A 17,297-nucleotide genomic window follows, 5' to 3' on the forward strand; every position below is an offset into this window, starting at 1 on the left:
TTGAAATGGCACTCCATTAATTCCATGTTGTCCAGTCTCGTGCTTTGATGGTTTGTTCCAGAAGCCATTATATTGCCAGATGGTCTTGGTTCCCCAACCATTGGAGCTGACCTTGTTAATCCAGCTGACGTCCGAGCCGGCATGACTCTTCGTGTTCTTGTCACTTTCATCCAGAGGTTTTTGTGGACAGATGTAGTTGTGAGCTCAAGGGGTCCAGCCCAAGATCCCGGCCGGACTGCCACCACCGGGACCCAAACCCTGGACCCCTGCACCATGGCAGGGCAGAACCCAGATGGTTCCCAGTGTCGGCCTCCGCTCCTGGCAGCCTCGGACTCGGCCTGAGGGCCAGCGGCGTCCTGCTGACTTTTGTACCCAGCGTCCTCACAGAACAAAAAAACTTTTGGTATTCTCTTTGATATTATTGGCTAGCTCACCTTCATATTTAATCATTTTTCTCTGTATGTTTTTCTTAGCTTTCTTGTTATTTTTTAAAAATCTTCCCAATTCTCTAACATCCCACTACTTTTTGCTATATTATCTGTCTTCTCTTTTGCCTTTATGCTGTCTTTGACTTCCCTTGACGGCCACTGTTGCCTCATCCTCCCTTCAGCATACTTCATTATCTTTGGGATGTATCTGACACCTTCTGAATGGCCCCCAGAAACTCCAGACATCGCTGTTCTGCTGTAATGATGACTTTATCTTCTTCGTCTCAAACTGTGGATTGAATCCTATCCTAATATCATCTCTGGTGAAGGGTTCCTTTACTTTAAGCTCCCTTATCAAATCCAGTTCTTTACATAACATCCAATCTAGAACTGTCTTTCCTCTCGTGGCCTCAACCAGGCAGTCCTCCAGAACCATTCCAGAATCTACTGGTTCTTGGAAGATCATCACTAATGCCTCCACAATCTCTTCACCAGCTTGGCTCAGCACCATCAGTTAGGGATGGGCCGTAAATACATTTCCTCCCGGTAACACCCAGATCCCGAGAATGTGAAGCTGGCCCTGACACACTGCTCCTTCTGCACGAGAGAGGTTTCTGACAGACTCCTCCCTGAATTTCCTGCTCCCCAGTTTAAACCCCCCCCCCCCCCCCATTAGCTTACCCCTGCCCTTGCTTCCACTGGCAAGTCTAGGTGCTAGGGGCAGGTCTAAGAACATTAAGGTGGCAGTTGTTTGGTCAGGAACAGTGGAAGGAGATTCAAAAGAAGCTTTCACAAGAGGATCAAATGATGGGAATTCCCATGGACTGAAATAGCAGAGTACAGGGTGAGCAAGGGTCACAAGGGCAACTCCCCCCTTACCCGTGATGACGTTGATGTCTGGATACATGTCCTCGCTCAGGTCCACAGAAGCACTGTCCCGTTCGAAGGCGTCTCGCAGCTCCTTCTTCACAGCGGCCGATCCGCAGAGGCGATACAGACCTACAGCCTGGGGCATCCGTTCAGTTGGACAGACATCACACACAGTGAAGAGAAATTATTGCAGCGGCATTGGGAAACGGCAGGTAACCCCAGAACTCAGCAGCGCGTCCCAAACCCGGCACAGGGCCCAGAACTGCAACCGGTAACCCCTGAGGGAAGTCGTGAATGGGGAGGGGGGAGAGTAGGGCTGTGAATGTCCTGGGGAGTTTAGTCATATCAGGCTGAAAGGCTCTCCTGAAGCACCCATGGGCAGAGTCCCAGCACCCACCCTAAGTAAATGGACATCACGGAAGAGGACGTAAAATCTAGAGAGATTCCTATATCTTGACATATTTTGTTTACAAAGTTTATCCATGGAGTTTTGTGTTTTTGCGACACGGTTCAAGACTTTTCTGGGAGTGGGATGCAGTGCAGTGATCTGCCAATAGAGGGAGCTGTAGGCAGCAGAATTGTCCAATCAACAGCGCAGCACGGGATCTTTAGCCCTCACTTCAGGAGGAGGGTGGAAGCCCCTTTACACCCCCCATCGCACACTGCCCTCTGTCCCCAGCAATGTCATCCACACACTGCCACACTCTGCTTACTGTCCACACATGGTTCTCCACACCACTGCCTCACGATACCCTCTCCGCACTGCTCTCCCTCTACACTCTTCCCCCACCGACCCAATGTAACCCTGACCTCCACTCTCTCTACACACCCCTTGGCCCCAGTACTCCATCTCCAAGATCCCCCTGCACCACTCCCATTCCTTCCACAAGCTATCATCCATTGAACTTTACCCCTCCCTACCAAACACTTGAGAGACACTCTCCCTCCACATCTAACACGCACATACCCAAGCCGACTCCCACCTCCTCCCCAGCTGCCCCCTCCGTCGCTCACACACACTCCGAGCCCGTTCTCTCTCCCTACTCACGCCATCTATCTCACGCAGACACACACACCCGTCCCCGAGAGGCAGCTCCCTCCTCTCTTCCAGTCCTCCATACTCAGAGCCGCAAACTCAAAAAATCTGCGGATGCTGGAAACTCAGAGCAAGACACACACAAGATGCCAGAGGGACCAGCATTAGGGGGGGGTGACCCTGTGAGCCACTCTGTCGCCCCACCTACTCCTTCAGCACCTCCCCCGCCCCACCCACACACATCACTCAGCCTCACCTTTAGGCCTCGCTTCTCGATCTCAGAGACACACTTCTGTATCAGCAGCGGCACACTGACTCCAGAACGCTCCCGCTCCACCAGATCGCTGAGCTCCATCCTGAAGACCCTGGGCTCTCGTTGCTCGTCAGCGTAGCCCGCCGGCACCTCCCACACCTCCACCAGAGACACCTTCAGGTAGAGGACTCCACGGGGTTCCAGCTGCAGGGCAAGTTGGTGAGTGCGGGTTCCTTCCAGGGAGGGAACATGCTCATTAAGGATGTATGACCATGACCGATTGGTCTGCAGGTTACTGCAACTGATGTGCTTACATTCCTGCACTAGTAATCCAGAGGTCCGGATAGTCAAGGGTTCAAATCCCACCCCAGCCAGGCCACTGAGCAAATTCTGGAATTCAAACATCCACAATGGTGGCCCTGGTTCACTGGTGACAATAGGGAAGCAACGTCACGCAGTGTGGTCTAGACCCACAGTAATGTGACTGATTGTGCAATGTCCTGACTAGTTGCTTTTTAAACATTTCTTTATATTGTTTTTATTTCTTTTTCATTTATTTTTAATATTAATTTTTAAAACCTGTTCGCATTTATTTTTTGCTTTTTAAAAAGTTACTTATCTACTTACCAGTACTTGTATTTTATGTATCTTTAAAATTACTTATTTATTTATTTTTATTGTTTAAAATTTCTTTTCCCTATTGATTGATTGAGATACAACATAAAATAGGCTCTTTGAGCCATGCCACCCCGCAATCCCCTGATTTAATTCTAGCCTAATCACTGGACAATTTACAATGACTAATTCACCTACCAACTGGTATGTATTCGGACTGTGGGAGGAAACCACATTGTCACTGTGAGAATGTACAAACTCCTTACGGGCAGCAGTGGGGATTGAACCCAGGTCGTCTGTACTATAAAGTGTTGTGCCAACCATACCTCTCCATGTCACCCAGGGGCAATAAGGGGTGGGCAGCAAATGCTGGTTTAGTCAATGAAGCTCACCACCTGATCTGTGGGCATCTAACCAGATCACCTGCTTCCCTTCTCCTCTCTGAAGAAAACTGTCCCAACCTCTCCAAGTGATCTTTGTAACTGCGGTCCCTCATATTTGGAATCAGTGCCCCACAAATTTCCTGAACCTTTATGGAGTGGTGTGCAACTGGAACGGAACACAATACTCCTCTTGAGGTTGGAGCGGTGTTCTTTGAAGGTTCGGCTTGACTTCCATGTGACTATGACAGTAGAGCTACTGTGTCACAATTCTCGATGTTAGGGTTCAATCCTGACCTTTGGCTTTGTGTATGTGGAGCGCCACATCTTCCCTGTGACCGCTGGGGCTACTCCGAGTGCGCCAATTCCCTCCAAAATCTCAACAATGTGTAGACCGATAGATTAATCTGCCTTCCCACCCCCCCCCCCACTGTAAATTACCCCTCGTGCACATGCACCCGACAGGCTCTGGAGGGAGTAGAGTGGGAGTACTGTAGTCAGAGTGCTTGATGTTCAGCATGGATTTGGTGGGCTGAAGGGCCTTTGCCATGCTGTTCTACACTTACCTCTGCTCTGCACATTTTTTTCAGACTATCCTTTCCTGTCTCTCCTCTTTTCCCCACAAAATACCCTCACCTCTTTTCCCCACGTTAAACTTCCCCCGGCACAGGTCTGCCCATTGCAATCTGACCTTGTCCTCACCACAGTTTACGATGCTGCTAAGGTCCGTGCTGTAGGCAAACTTAGAAATTGTGGCTTGCAATCACAAATCTGGGCCGTTGATATAGATGTAGTATAAAAAAGCAATGGCTTGAATATGAATCCCTGGGGACTACCTTTATTCACCTTCCTACTGTCTGAAGACCAACTATTGACCATGACTGCTGTTGTGTGTTACTTAACCAATTTCACATCCGCACTCTCAATGTCCCCCTCATTCTGTGTGCTTCAACTTTGCTGATAAACCTGCACTCGTGGCCACTTTATTAGGTACACCTGCTCGTTATTGCAAATATCCCGAATGTGGGATGCAGACAGGGTCAAGAGGCTCAGTTGTTGTTCAGACCAAACATCGGAATGGGGAAGAAATGTGACTTTGACCGTGGAGTGAAAGTTGCTGACAGACACGGTGGTTTGAGTATCTCAGAAACTGCTGATCTCCTGGGATTTTCATGCAGGGTAGCTTTTAGACTTTACAGAAAATGGTGCAAAAAACAAAAAATAAATCCAGTGAGTGGCAGTCCTGTGGGTGAAAACACCTCGTTAATGAGAGAGGTCAGAGGAGAACGGCCAGGCTGAAAACTGAAGGGTGACCTGATAGAGCTGTACATTATATATTTATGGGAAGCATAGATATGGAAGAAGGAATCTTTCTCTCAGAGAAAACAGTTACCCTTCCGCATCCAGAGGGGTAAGAAAAATAAGATGGGGCAGGTTTACAGTGAGAGAAGGAGCTTTAAACAGGACACGAGGGATTTTTGTTGTTGTTATTGTTTAGAACTGATTGCCAGAGGAGATGTTGGAATCAGAAATTTAACAGGCATTTAGACAGACATTTAAATAGGCATGGCATAGAAGGCTATGGTCCCCTAATGTGGGCAGTTGAGATTAGTGGAGATGGGCAAAAAGGGTCAGAATGGATGAGATGGGCAGAAGGGCCTGCTTCTGTAATGTGCTACTCCACGACTTGAAATTGGACAAAAACTGCTTGCCCCGTGCTGCCTTCATTAATCTGTTCTCCTGCAGACGAGCCTGGATCAATCTTTCTAAAAGTTCCCTCCCCATCAAGCTGCTTCGCTAGTTCTGGATGCATTGTGGTCCCGTGGAGGACGGACAGGGCCTGGCTGGTCGGGTCCCTTTCGGCTCAGACGCAGGTACCAGAATTCCCCGGGGACGTGCCAGAGCCCGTGACACTCCCCGTCTCGTCACGTCCAGATACCCCCAGGACAGGGACCGGTTCACCCAAGGGCGTCCACTGCCAAAGACTGGAGTACATCGCAAGCTGGGGGAGCAGCATCTGAGCCTCTGACTGCAGTGAAGTTATTTTGAAAAACAAAACTCCGCAGAGCAGTGAGAGAGGCCCTGCCCTGCTGGTACGTGCCTCACCACACTAGTCGGAGCAGTGTTCCAGTCAGCCCTGAACCAACCTCCAAACATCTCTCTTCTGAGGCAGACCGGAGGTACCTGTGGGTGTCTTTATTTTTCTGGGACATGTGGTCAGGGTGCCGGCACAGAACGTGCTGTGCTGCTGTTCCCCATCCCACAGGCTGCTTCCAATTATACCTTTCCCTTCTGCTTAAGTTCAGTCTGGTTCTCACAGGCTGGCCAGGTGCCAGAGCGGCGGAGAGGACTTTCGTGTCAGCTGCTGTCCCCCTCTTGCCTGCTCCTCCTTGGCCCTGGTACCAAGCCCAGCCCACCTTTACTGGGGGGTCTGGACAGGAGAGGCAGGCTGCTGCGGCAGTCCAGCCGACTGGGCCGGATGGTTGCTGCATGATGGATAGCTGGGTGCAGGACGTCAAAGGCTGAAGGTTCCAGCAACTTGAGGAACAGCCAAGGATGCCCTCATCCCCTCCGCTACACAGGGATTCCAGAGGACAAAGAAACCAGAGACCTGCTTAACTACTTTTGCACGTGTATCCGGCCACAAAGAGCGCTGTGAGACGCAGCACCCAGAAGAACAGGAATATCCCCAGGAATCAAACCCTTCAGTGTTAAAATACTGTATTACCGGGCACCCGCTCGGGATCTGTCACCAGGTAACCCCGTCCGTTGGCACAGAAACTGTGCAGGGCACCCACAGGAAACGCCAGCACAGAGAGCAGTGACGTGAAGGCAGTGCCAACGTCAGCGGCCATCGGAGGCTCTGAACACAATATAGGGGCAGAATTAGGCCATTTGGCCCGTCGAGCCTGCTCCGCCATTTCATCATGGCTGATCCATTTTCCCTCTCGGACCCAACCTCAACCATTCTCATCTTTGTTCGATTAGCCTTCAGTCTGACCCCCTTCTCAGCAGTCACTGGCCTGTGGTGAGTAATACACACACAGGACTGTTGACAGATTCTTGACTGGTCAGGGCATGAAGGGATATGGGGAGAAGGCAGGAGACTGGGACTGAGGAAGATTGGATCAGCCATGATGAAATGGAGCAGGCTCGATGGGACAAATGGCCTAATTCTGCTCCTATATCTGATGGTCTTATGGGCTGCTCCACTCACCTTCTGGCTGGAGAGGGAAACTTGGAAAGAATGCCCCTGACAGCAGCATATCAGGCCTGTGACACAGATCTCAGGGACCGGGGTATACTCTCAATACTAACCAGGGGCTATTCCTTGGGAAATGCCCTCGATTTGCCTCTGGAATTTCTCCTCTCAATATTTCCTCCCATGGGATGCGGGATTACTCTCACTGGGATTTACCCTACTTCCGGTTAACTATTTGTTGACTGCTCACCTCTTAACGCTGACCAGACTGGAGGTGGAGCCTGTGCTTCTGTGCAGAGATCATTTAATTGCTAACCCGCTCGTGATGCCAGAAGCTCGATGTTCTAATGATAACCTCTGAAGGTTAGTGCCCTCCTGATCCTCAGTGGGGGAGGAAGGGGGTGTGATTACCCTCTCGATGCTGCAGCTGTGACTCTGTCCTTTTACCCCGGACGGTGGTCATTAACCCTCTGTAACCCAGGAGTTTAACCCTTCGACGTCCAGGGGCTTTCTCCTTGGAAGGAGGCGGTTACGGCAGGGGGCCGGAGGGAGCGGCAGGGTCAAGTACGGTGCACTGCAGGCCTCGGGCCGGAAACTCCCTCTCCAGGCTTCACCCTGAGACAAGTAAACAGGACCCGGCAATTAGAGCACTTCCTACAGGAAGCTGCAGCCCGCAGTCCTTCACAGTGTGATCGGCAGCGTCCTGGTCCAAACGACCCAGCAGCAGCAGCTCTCAGGCAGACTGCCCCCCCCCCCCCCCCCGTTCCTTCCTCCCAGCTGGTCCCTGCCGCAGTTCCGAGGACACTCCGAGCAGGGCCGAGCTTTGCACATGCAGGTGGCCTCCCGTGGGACACTCAACCCTCCTCACACTCCGGCCACTGATGGCTTTCTCAGGCTCTTTCCCAGCGACCAGATTCCTTTGGCTGAACACAAGCTGGTCAACGAGTTAACCATTTGTGGGAGGAACCAGACTGCAGGACAGATCAGGAGAGGAGAAGGAGCTCTCCCTTTCTTTCCAAACCCCGAGCCGGGACTGATCAGGAGATCCTGCAGCATGGGCGGAGGACTCGATGCCCCTGTTTCACGGTTCCACACCGGTCAATGTACAGTGGGACTGCAGGTTTCTCAGACACTGGAGACATGCCAGGGGAGTGCTGCTCAGCAGTCAGTGGGGTGGACTGGGCTGTGCTGGGATCTCTGCTGCAGATTAACCCATCAGCACTCTGTGTGGGACTTTCAAGTGGGTAAAGGCCCCCACCCCCCCAAATCACTCCGAGGTAACTGAAATTGACACCGTTCATTTCCTGGCCTGTTTTAGAACATAGATTACACGCCCTCTGGCCCACAACGTTGTGCTGACCATGTAACCTTCTCTAGAGTCTGCCTAGAATTTCCCTACCGCATAGCCCTCTATTTTTCTGAGCTCCATGTACCCATCTAAGAGTCTCTTAAATCCACTACCACCACTGCACTATTGAGTAGTTTTGCCCTGGGGAAGAGGCGCTGGCAGTCCACTCTATCTATTCGTCTTAATATCTTGTACACCTCTATCATGTCTCCTCTCATCCTCCTCCTCTCCAAAGAGTAAAGCCCTAGCTCCCTTAATCTCTGATCATAATGCATACTCTCTAAACCAGGCAGTATCCTGGTAAATCTCCTCTGTACCCTTTCCAATGTTTCCACATCCTTCCTATAGTGAGGCGACCAGAACTGGACACAGTACTCCAAGTGTGGCCTAACCAGAGTTTTATAGAGCTGCATCATTACATTGCGACTCTTAAACTCTATCCCTCGACTTATGAAAGCTAACACTCCATAAGCTTTCTTAACTACCCTATCTACCTGTGAGGCAACTTTCAGGGATCTGTGGACATGTACCCCCAGATCCCTCTGCTCCTCCACACTACCAAGTATCCTACCAACACCCCCATTAGGTGGAAGAAGCTCCTCACTGTATTTTGGCAGAGTTGTTCCCCCTACCCCTCCAGCTTCCTCCGCTCGCGGGAGAACAGAACCAGCCTCTCCAGTTCCCCCTCATAACCAAAACAACCCACTCCAGGCCACACCCAAGCAAAACTCCTCTGCAACCTCTCCACCATCGTCCTACAGCGCAGTGACAGAACTGTACACCGAGTACACAGGTTAGCAGAGACGGGAGGTAACATGGGCCCCCCTCTCACTCCCAGCCCCTTACCTCTGAAGAGCGGAGGGAGCAAGGCGGTTCCGTGACAGCAGATACGGTTGCGGCAGGAGCTGGGGTCCCAGGTGAAGATCAGCATCTTGAGCTGCTGGGAGTGCTCCAGCTCGATGTTGAAGGCGTGGTCCAGGCTGAGGAAGGAGTCCCGGCAGGTGAGCAGGGCGGTGCGGGCCTTGCTGACCGAGTCCACCTGGATGGTGCAGAAGATGTCCCTGAGGCCCGGCCGGGGCGGCCGGACTCCCTCGATGCCGAAGAGGCGGATGTGGATGAGGCCGGACAGGTACTGCAAGCAGCGCGGCGGCTCCCCCCCGCCGTAGGGGCGGAAGGAGGCCGTGTCCAGGCCCTGGAGCCAGCGGCTGCCGAGCTTCCCAGCCCTGGCCGCCATTTCCGGCGAGTCGCCGTCGCTGAGGTAGCCGGGCCGGCTCAGCGAGCGGGCGCCCCGTGGCTTGGCGGGCCGCGGCTGGCTGCCGCGGGCGCTGACGCTGCTGTCCAGGTGGTAGCGGCAGATGACGTTGCGGTCAGAGGGGGGCAGCGGCGGCCCCGAGGGAGGGGCGGCCGGTCGAGGACCACTTTCCGCCGGCCCCTCGCGCGCCGAGCGGGACGTCCCCCTCAGGCTGAGCTTGCGCCGCAGGTCTGGCAGCCGGCGCATCCTCATCGACAGCCTGCGGACCGTGCCGGGGGACTTGACCCGGTCGGACAGTGAGCGGTGGGCCGCCGCCCTCTTCTTCGCCGGGCGGGGGCTGGGGGGCAGCCCCTGGTTGCTCTCCATCTGGACGTCTGCTGCACCGTCTGTGGGAGAGGGGTGGGGGACGGGGGACGAGGGGAGAGTGGTGGGGACGAGGTGAGAGTGGTAGGGGATGAGGTGAGAGTGGTAGGGGATGAGGTGAGAGGGGTAGGGGATGAAGGGAGAGGGGCCGGGGACAAGAGGAGGGAATGGGGGATGAGGGGAGGGGGTGGGGGATGAGGGGAGAGGGTGAAGGGGACGAGGGGAAGGGTGAAGGGGACGAGGGGAATAAAGGGTGGGGGATGGGGAAGAGGGGTGGGGAGGGGGTAGGGGATGAGGGGAGAGGGGTGGGGACGGAGAGGGGTGAGGTGAGGATAGGGGGTGAGAGGGGAAGGGACAAGGGGTGGGATGTGCGGGAGATGAGTGTGGGTGGAAGAGGTGAGAGGGGAAGAAATTTGCAGATTTAATATGTTCCCTGTCTGCCCGAGTCTGGCACTTTCACAACGTCACCCTCCATCTGTGCCCTCCCTCTCCCCATCCCCCCAGCATCCACCTCTCCTCCCTAACCCCCCCCCCAGCAAACACACAGCTGCAATGAGGAGGTAGAGTGGAAGGGATAATCTACCCTCTTCTCATCCCCCCCCACTACACCTCTGCTGCTGACTCCTCCAACCCCACAATACCCAGCTCCCCCCCCCCCCACCTCCCAGCTCAGACCACAGGGTCAGTGGTTACCTGCTGACAACTACCCCTGGCTGCCGAGGCCCCGTTTGCTGGATCCCACCTGACATAACCTTCCCACCATACCCTCTCTCTGTCCCCAGACCTGTTCCTACTCCTCTCCCCTCACCTCACCAAGCCTGGTGCCGCCATTTTGATCATTCTGATCATCAGGCCGGCATTTTGAAGTCTTGCGGTGTGATGGGTCAGGGGAAGGGGAAACCAACCCCCAGAACAATCCAGGGTCAGCCCCACCCTCGTGGGACAGCGGGATGCTTTTCTACTGCCTCTGATTGCCCACAGGCCCTGCTGTCTGCATGCAGGCAGTACTGAGGACTCCTTCTGCACCCCGTGTGGGGTGCTGGACCTCCTTGCAGGGCCCAGTACGGGGCACGGCTAATGCGACACCCAAACGAGTCACTCGTGGCTTGGGGGAAACATTAGCCTACGCAGACCAGCAGGATCCCATGGTCAACAGACTCATTATGGAAATCAACTCCTACAGATGCTGGAAATGTGAAATAAAACCAGCGAGTGGGGGAACACTCAGGGGTATCTGTAGGAGAACAGAGATAACGCTTCAGGTCTAAGATGCTTCAGTGCGTGCTATTTCTTCCTCCCGAGGGGACCTGCCAGTGATAGCGGGTGTTGTGATGAAGGCTCACGGTTCTGTAACATTAATTCTGTGCCATGTCTGTGACGTGGCAGATATCACCAGTACTTGCTGTTTTTATTTAATGCAAGTGAAGTTCAGGTGTTCAGAACTCCCCACCACTCAAATACCCACAGGGCGTACTCCGGGGCAAAACCGGGGCTCGAACATCCCAGTGGAAAGGCAACAATGGAGCAGCGTGACCTCTTATCCCACGAGGCACTGCATCCGGTATTGACCCTTTATTTACAAACATAGAAAACTTTATTCAAACCCAAAAGACGTACAAAGGATGGGAGCTATAATGCAGTTACTGAATTCAAACGGAAATGCAGTTATTACCATCCGTAATGCACTCCGAAGGCACGCCGTCCCTAGAGAGCCTCCACTGTACCCGTAATAGTCGCATGCTTCCTCTCCAAGGACACCCGGGCACAGAAGTTGCCCCAGAAGACAGGCAAGCAGTCAGAGCCCGCGACAGCCTGGACCTGTGAATGGCTACCTTACCGGGCCCTAGAGCAAGCCTACCGGGACATCCTCTGAGCACCGCTCTCCTCCCTAACCAGGTGCCCACAAACCAGGACCCTGGAGCTGAGGTGCAGCCAGAACTTGAGCAGCCCCTTCGGATAGTCAAGCAGGGGCTCAACCTCTTGCACTTCAGGGGGACGCGATACACTGACTCCTCCCGTCCACAGGAAGGAAAGGTGGATGGGCTATCAGTGAACGTTGTCAGGAATCTATTACACTGTACAGCCCTGTGCAAACACCCTCCACCCCAGCTCCCCTATGCACAGGGGATAAACCACCACACAGAGAGACTGCCTCTGGGGACCTTCCTCGCCGCCTGATGATAAGACAGACCGTCACGATTGTCCAGATGGGCAGCACTGCCCCTTCCACAACGTGACGTTCCCTCAGAACCGTCCCTCCCATGGTGTGAGGCTCCCTTCGTACCACAGTGTGATGCTCCTTGCCGGTTTACCAATGTACTGCTGGCTGATTGTGTGCGGTCCAGGTCATTGGTGAAGACAAGGCAGGACGGCGAGAGTGAGTTCCCAGCGTACGGCGACTCAGTAGGAGTCACCTTATTAAGCAAGTGGGTAAAGAGAGACACTTTACAAGGTTGGAGAGTCAAACAGGCCACAAAGTTAATGCAGGTCTATGGGTACCGTTTTCAAACTACGTCAAGCAACATTCCTGAAATGTGAGGCTTCTCCAAGAGCAGGAATGGTTCTGTAACAGAGAGGAAGCCCGCTCAGACCCTGCTTCACCCAGAATTGGCTGCGGTCCGTTACGTACCCTGAGGGAGCCGAGTGTAAGGATATTTTCCCATGGAGGGGTCGACTAAAAGAAGAAGAGGTCTCGTGCAAGGTGAGAGGTCAGGGGTTAAGTAGGGATCGGAGGACAAGCTTCCACCCACGGGGTGTTGAAATGGGCAATATGCTGTGTGGAGAGGGAGGGGTGGAAGGACAGCTGCTCTCAAGATTTAAGAAGCATCTAGGACAAAGATATGAATCGCCATGGCATTGACAGCTATGGGCCATGAGGTCAGCATGGAAATGATGGGCCTAAAGGCCTGCTTCTGTGTTGTATGACTCTGGGACAATGTGATTCATTCCTCACAGTTTGGGTGTTGCCAATATTTATCATCCAATCACTAACTGAGAAGGTGGCGGTGAAGCACTGTACAACCGTGAGATGACTTAAGGGGCCATTTCTTCCTTTGCTGTCTGTGTGGAGTTTGCATGTGCTCTCCATTACAAAGCAAGTATGTCTTGGATGCACCAGTTTCCTCCTGCATCCTAACGACATGCGGGTAATTAGGTAAACTTGTGCCCTTGTGGGAGAATTGGGACAAATTGATTGGAATGTGGGAGAGAACAAGTTTCAAGATAATAAATAGGGAAGGAAACTGATGAGATTGCTGAGGGCCAGTATAGATTCAATGGGCCAAACAGCCTCCTCCTCGTTATAAGGGCACTAGCGAACCAAGTCAATTTTCCTAACAATCTAGTACATAGTTCCTGTGGTCATCATCGTTAATGATGAGTTGTGGTCTGTGGTGGGATTTGAACTCAGACCTCTAGATTATTGGAATGGTATTCTAACCGCAGTGGCCCCTGTAATGATAATTTGCTCCTCTTTTGAGCCAATATTATAAGGAGCTGAGTGGGTTTTTGGAATTGTACGGAGCCCCCACGGTCAGCCACAGAGGAATATGCATTTAAATAGTGCTCCTGAAGGTAGACCTTCAAATACAGCGAGGTAGATGCAGACACAGACATCCCTAGACAGTCAATCAGAGCAAACAGAGACAGAGACAAGTTCTCCAGATTAAAAACAAACACCAACTTTCACTGAGGTGGTGCTGTTAGCAGTAAATGGTCCAAAGTTCTTCAGGCAAAACTCAACCGGAGATGCGTGAGGTGAAGTTGGAGCAAAGCCAGGTCACCCCTTAAGGAACTTCTTTAATAATTCCTTTCATCCTTGGCCTCAACCTCATGGTATCTCAGCAGCTGAATCAGAGATGAGATTCACACCCCCTTTGCCCCTCCCGGGGTTCTCATTCCTTTATTTTGGAGAGCTGAAGCCAACACCCTCTCCTTCCTGGGTGCCACCACGCATCCTCCTGACCTACACCAACCGCAGCCGCCCAGTCCTGGTATGAAGAAGAAGAAGAATAGCCCCTAACTCGGCAGTGGAGTTATCGGGGCACCGTCTTTTGACGGTGTTTCCATAGCAAATGTTCTTGTTTTTACGAGGCTGAGTTGCTAGCTCGACGCTCAACCCGACTTGGATTCGAACTCGGGAACCTTCGCTCCGGAGTCTGGTGCTGGTATTATTGCACCACCAAGTGGGATGGCCACTATCCTAAATGGCACCAGGATGCCCGGCCGGCTCAGCCTGCTCCTGAAAGCCCTGCCCTACTGTACTCACAACAGTTCCCGCTGAAGAACAATTCCCATCCATTTAAAAAACAGCATTTCGCTGGAGTTTCGGTGTTTGAACAGCATCCAGTCAGAGATCAGGCAAGGGAAGAGGTGACTCACACAGATCGGTGAGTGCGTATTAAAAAGCAGGGCTTGGCGGGAGATTCAGCGTTTGAACAGTTCTAGAGTGGGGATTTGGGGCTTTTAGCTCTTTGAAGCTTCAGTGAAAGAAGGAAAAGGCTGCATGGAGATTATTTTCCATTTATTTATTGTTTCCTTCTTTATAATTGCACAGCTAGAGCAGCAGGGATACCAGGCGGGATAGTGGGAAGGCAGGGAGACCTCCAGTGTCTGTGATGACTTCACTTGCAAATTTGCATGTGGCTGCTGTTTCTAACACGCCATGTTAAGAAGCTCGAGCTGGAACCGAATGAACTCCGGATCATTCGGGAGGCTGAGTGGGTGGTAGATAGGACATAGAGATAGTTGCACCCAGAGTGCAGGAGACAGGAAACTGGGTGAAACGGGATTAAGATGCCAGTGCTGTGTACCCCTGTGGCCATCCCTGACAACAACAGGCATACCAATTTGGATACCGTTGGGAAGAGGAAAGTCACAGTGCTTGGGTCTCTGGCACTCAGTCTGGCTCTGTCGCTCCAGAAAGAGGGGGTGAAGAGGTGAACTGTGGGTGATAGGGGACTCATTCATTAGGGGAACAGAAAGGAGGTTCTGTGGACAAGAATGAGATCCCCTGGTGGTGTGTTGCCTCCCCGGTGCCAGGATCCTGGACATCTCGGATCAGGTCCGTAGTATTCTTAAGTGGGAGGGTGAGCAGCCACAGGTCGTGGTCCATATCGGTACCAATGACATGGGTAGGGAGAGGAATGAGGCTTGGCAAAGTGAGTTCAGGGAGTTCGGTGCTAAGTTAAAGGGCAGGACCTCTAGGGTTGTCATCTCAAGACTCCATGCCATGTGCTAGAGAGGCCAAAAATAGGAAGCTCATACAGTTCAACTCGTGGTTAAGGAGTTGATGTAGGAGGGAGGCTGTCAGAATTTTGGATCATTGGGCTCTCTTCCAGTGAAGGTAGGAACTGCACAGAAGAGATGGTTTGCATCTAAACTGGCGGACTAATATCCTAGCGAGAAAGTTTGCTAGAACTACTCTGCATGAAGTGGGGGGCAGATTAAACTTGAGTTGCAGGGGGATGGGAACCAGTGTACGAGAACAGATAGTGTTGATTTATGGGGACAGATGTTGTTAAGGCCTCAGACAAAATTGTGTTTCAAAAGGTTGAGCACGGTGCGGCTAATGTTCTGAGCTGCGTATATTTCAATGCAAGTATTGTAGGAAAGGACGATGAGCTCAGGGCATGGATCAATGCATGGAAGTATGATTTGTAGCCATTAGTGAGACCTGGTTGCAGGAGGGGCAGGACTGGTCGCTCAATATCCCGACGTTTTGTTGTTTTAGACGTGACAGAGTGAGAGGGATTAAGGGGGAGGGGTGGTGTTACTAGTCAGGGAAAATCATGGCCGTGCTCAGACTGGAGAGCAGCTCTAGTGGGGCTTTACGAGTTGAAATGAGGTATAAGAAATGTATGACCATGTTAACGGGACTACATTATAGACCACCTAACAGTACGTGGGATTTAGAAGAACAAATTTGTAGTAAGATCATAGACTGTTGCAAGAAACACAAGGTTGTGACAGCAGGTAATTTTATCTTTCCCCACATTGATCGGGACTCCCACACTGTAGATGGGATAGAATTTGTTGAATGTGTTCAGGAAAGTTTCCTTAATTAGTACATAGAAGTCCTAACAAAAGAATGTGCAATACTTGATCTAATAGGGAGTGAGACAGGTCGATTGATGGAAATTTGTGCAGTTGAAGACTTCGCATCTAGTGATCATAATGCCATTAGTTTCAAGTTAATTATTGAAAAGGGCAGGCCGCACTTGGCTTTAGATTCTAAGTTGGAGAAAGACCAATCTTGATGGCATCAGAAATGACTTGGCAAGTGTGGATTCGGATAGGCTGTCTTCTGGCAAAGGTGTACTTATTAAGTGGGAAGCCTTCAAAAGTGAAGTTTTGAGAGTATCAAGATTGGATGTGCCTGTCAGACTAAAAGATAACAAGTGCAGGGAACCTTGGTTTTCAAGAGATATTGAGCCCTGGTTAAGAAAAACAAAAAGAGGTACATAGCAGGTATAGGCAGGTAGGAACAACTGTGGTACTTATGGAGTATACAAGATACATGAGAACACTTCTGAAAGAAATCAGGAGGGCTAAAAGGCCTGAGGTTATCCCAGCAGACAAGGTGAAGGAGAATCCTAAGGGATTATACAAGTATGTTAAGAGCAAAAGGATTACAATGGATAATATTAGTCCTCTGAAAGGTAAGAATGGTAATCTATGCATGCAGCCAAATGAGATGAGGAGATCGGAAATGGTTATTTTGCATCAGTATTCACTTGGGAGATGGACACAGAGTCTATAGAAGTGAAGCAAAGCAGTAATGAGGTCATGGTCCCTATACACATTATAGAGGAGGTGCTGTTTGCTGTCTTGAGGCAAATTAGGCTGAATAAATCCCCAGGGCCTGACAAAGTGTTCCTTTCCACTCTGTCGGAGGCAAGTGCAGAAGTTGCTGGGGCCCTAGCAGAAATACTTAAATCATTCTTAGCCGCAGAGGTTTACAGGACAGCTGATCTTGTTCTGCTGTTTAAGAAAGGCATAAAGTAAAAAATAAGCTGGTGAACCTGACATCAGTGGTGGAAAAGTATTTGATAAGTATTATAGGTGACTGGATATATCAGTATTTGAATAAGCATGGACTGATTAAGGATAGTCAGCAAGGCTTCACGTGTGGTAGGTCATGTCTAACTGATCTTATAGAGTTTATCGAGGAAGTTACCAGGAAAGTTGACGAAGGGAAGGCAGTTGATGTTGTGTGCATGGACTTTAGCAAGGCATTTGACAAGGTCTCGCACAGGAGGTTGGTCAAGAAGGTTCAGTTGCTTGGCATTCAAGTTTATTGACAGATGCTGCCTGGTCTGTTGAGTGTTTCCTATATCTCCTGCTGTGGTTTGAGATTTCCAGCAGCTGCAGTAGTGAGCCATTGGAGACGGGATGAGTGAAGTATTTTGGGGTAAAGGTTCAGTGGTGCCTCATCCCAACACCAATAATCACCATCCATGATTTTAAGGCCCTTGTGTGGACCAACTGGAAATAGTGCTCCACTGGTGCCTACACCTGCTTGGAGTGCCAGGTCTGGTTACTCTCTGTAT

General features: G+C 51.4%; 1 protein-coding gene across 1 annotated transcript in view; it reads right to left on the minus strand.

The window, feature by feature from the left end:
* The window catches only part of LOC140740186 (rho GTPase-activating protein SYDE1-like), a 68,045-nt gene that overhangs the window by 19,854 nt on the left and 30,894 nt on the right, over positions 1 to 17,297 (minus strand). The window contains exons 3-5 of the mRNA XM_073069185.1: positions 8,979 to 9,770; positions 2,591 to 2,820; positions 1,308 to 1,434 (exon numbers count right to left, since the gene is read on the minus strand). Of these exons, the coding sequence (XP_072925286.1) occupies positions 1,308 to 1,434; positions 2,591 to 2,820; positions 8,979 to 9,770 (1,149 nt within the window). The remainder of the gene's footprint in view (positions 1 to 1,307; positions 1,435 to 2,590; positions 2,821 to 8,978; positions 9,771 to 17,297) is intronic.

The sequence above is a fragment of the Hemitrygon akajei genome, chromosome 16 (assembly GCF_048418815.1).
Source record: "Hemitrygon akajei chromosome 16, sHemAka1.3, whole genome shotgun sequence".
In the NCBI taxonomy this organism is placed as follows: Eukaryota; Metazoa; Chordata; class Chondrichthyes; order Myliobatiformes; family Dasyatidae; genus Hemitrygon; species Hemitrygon akajei.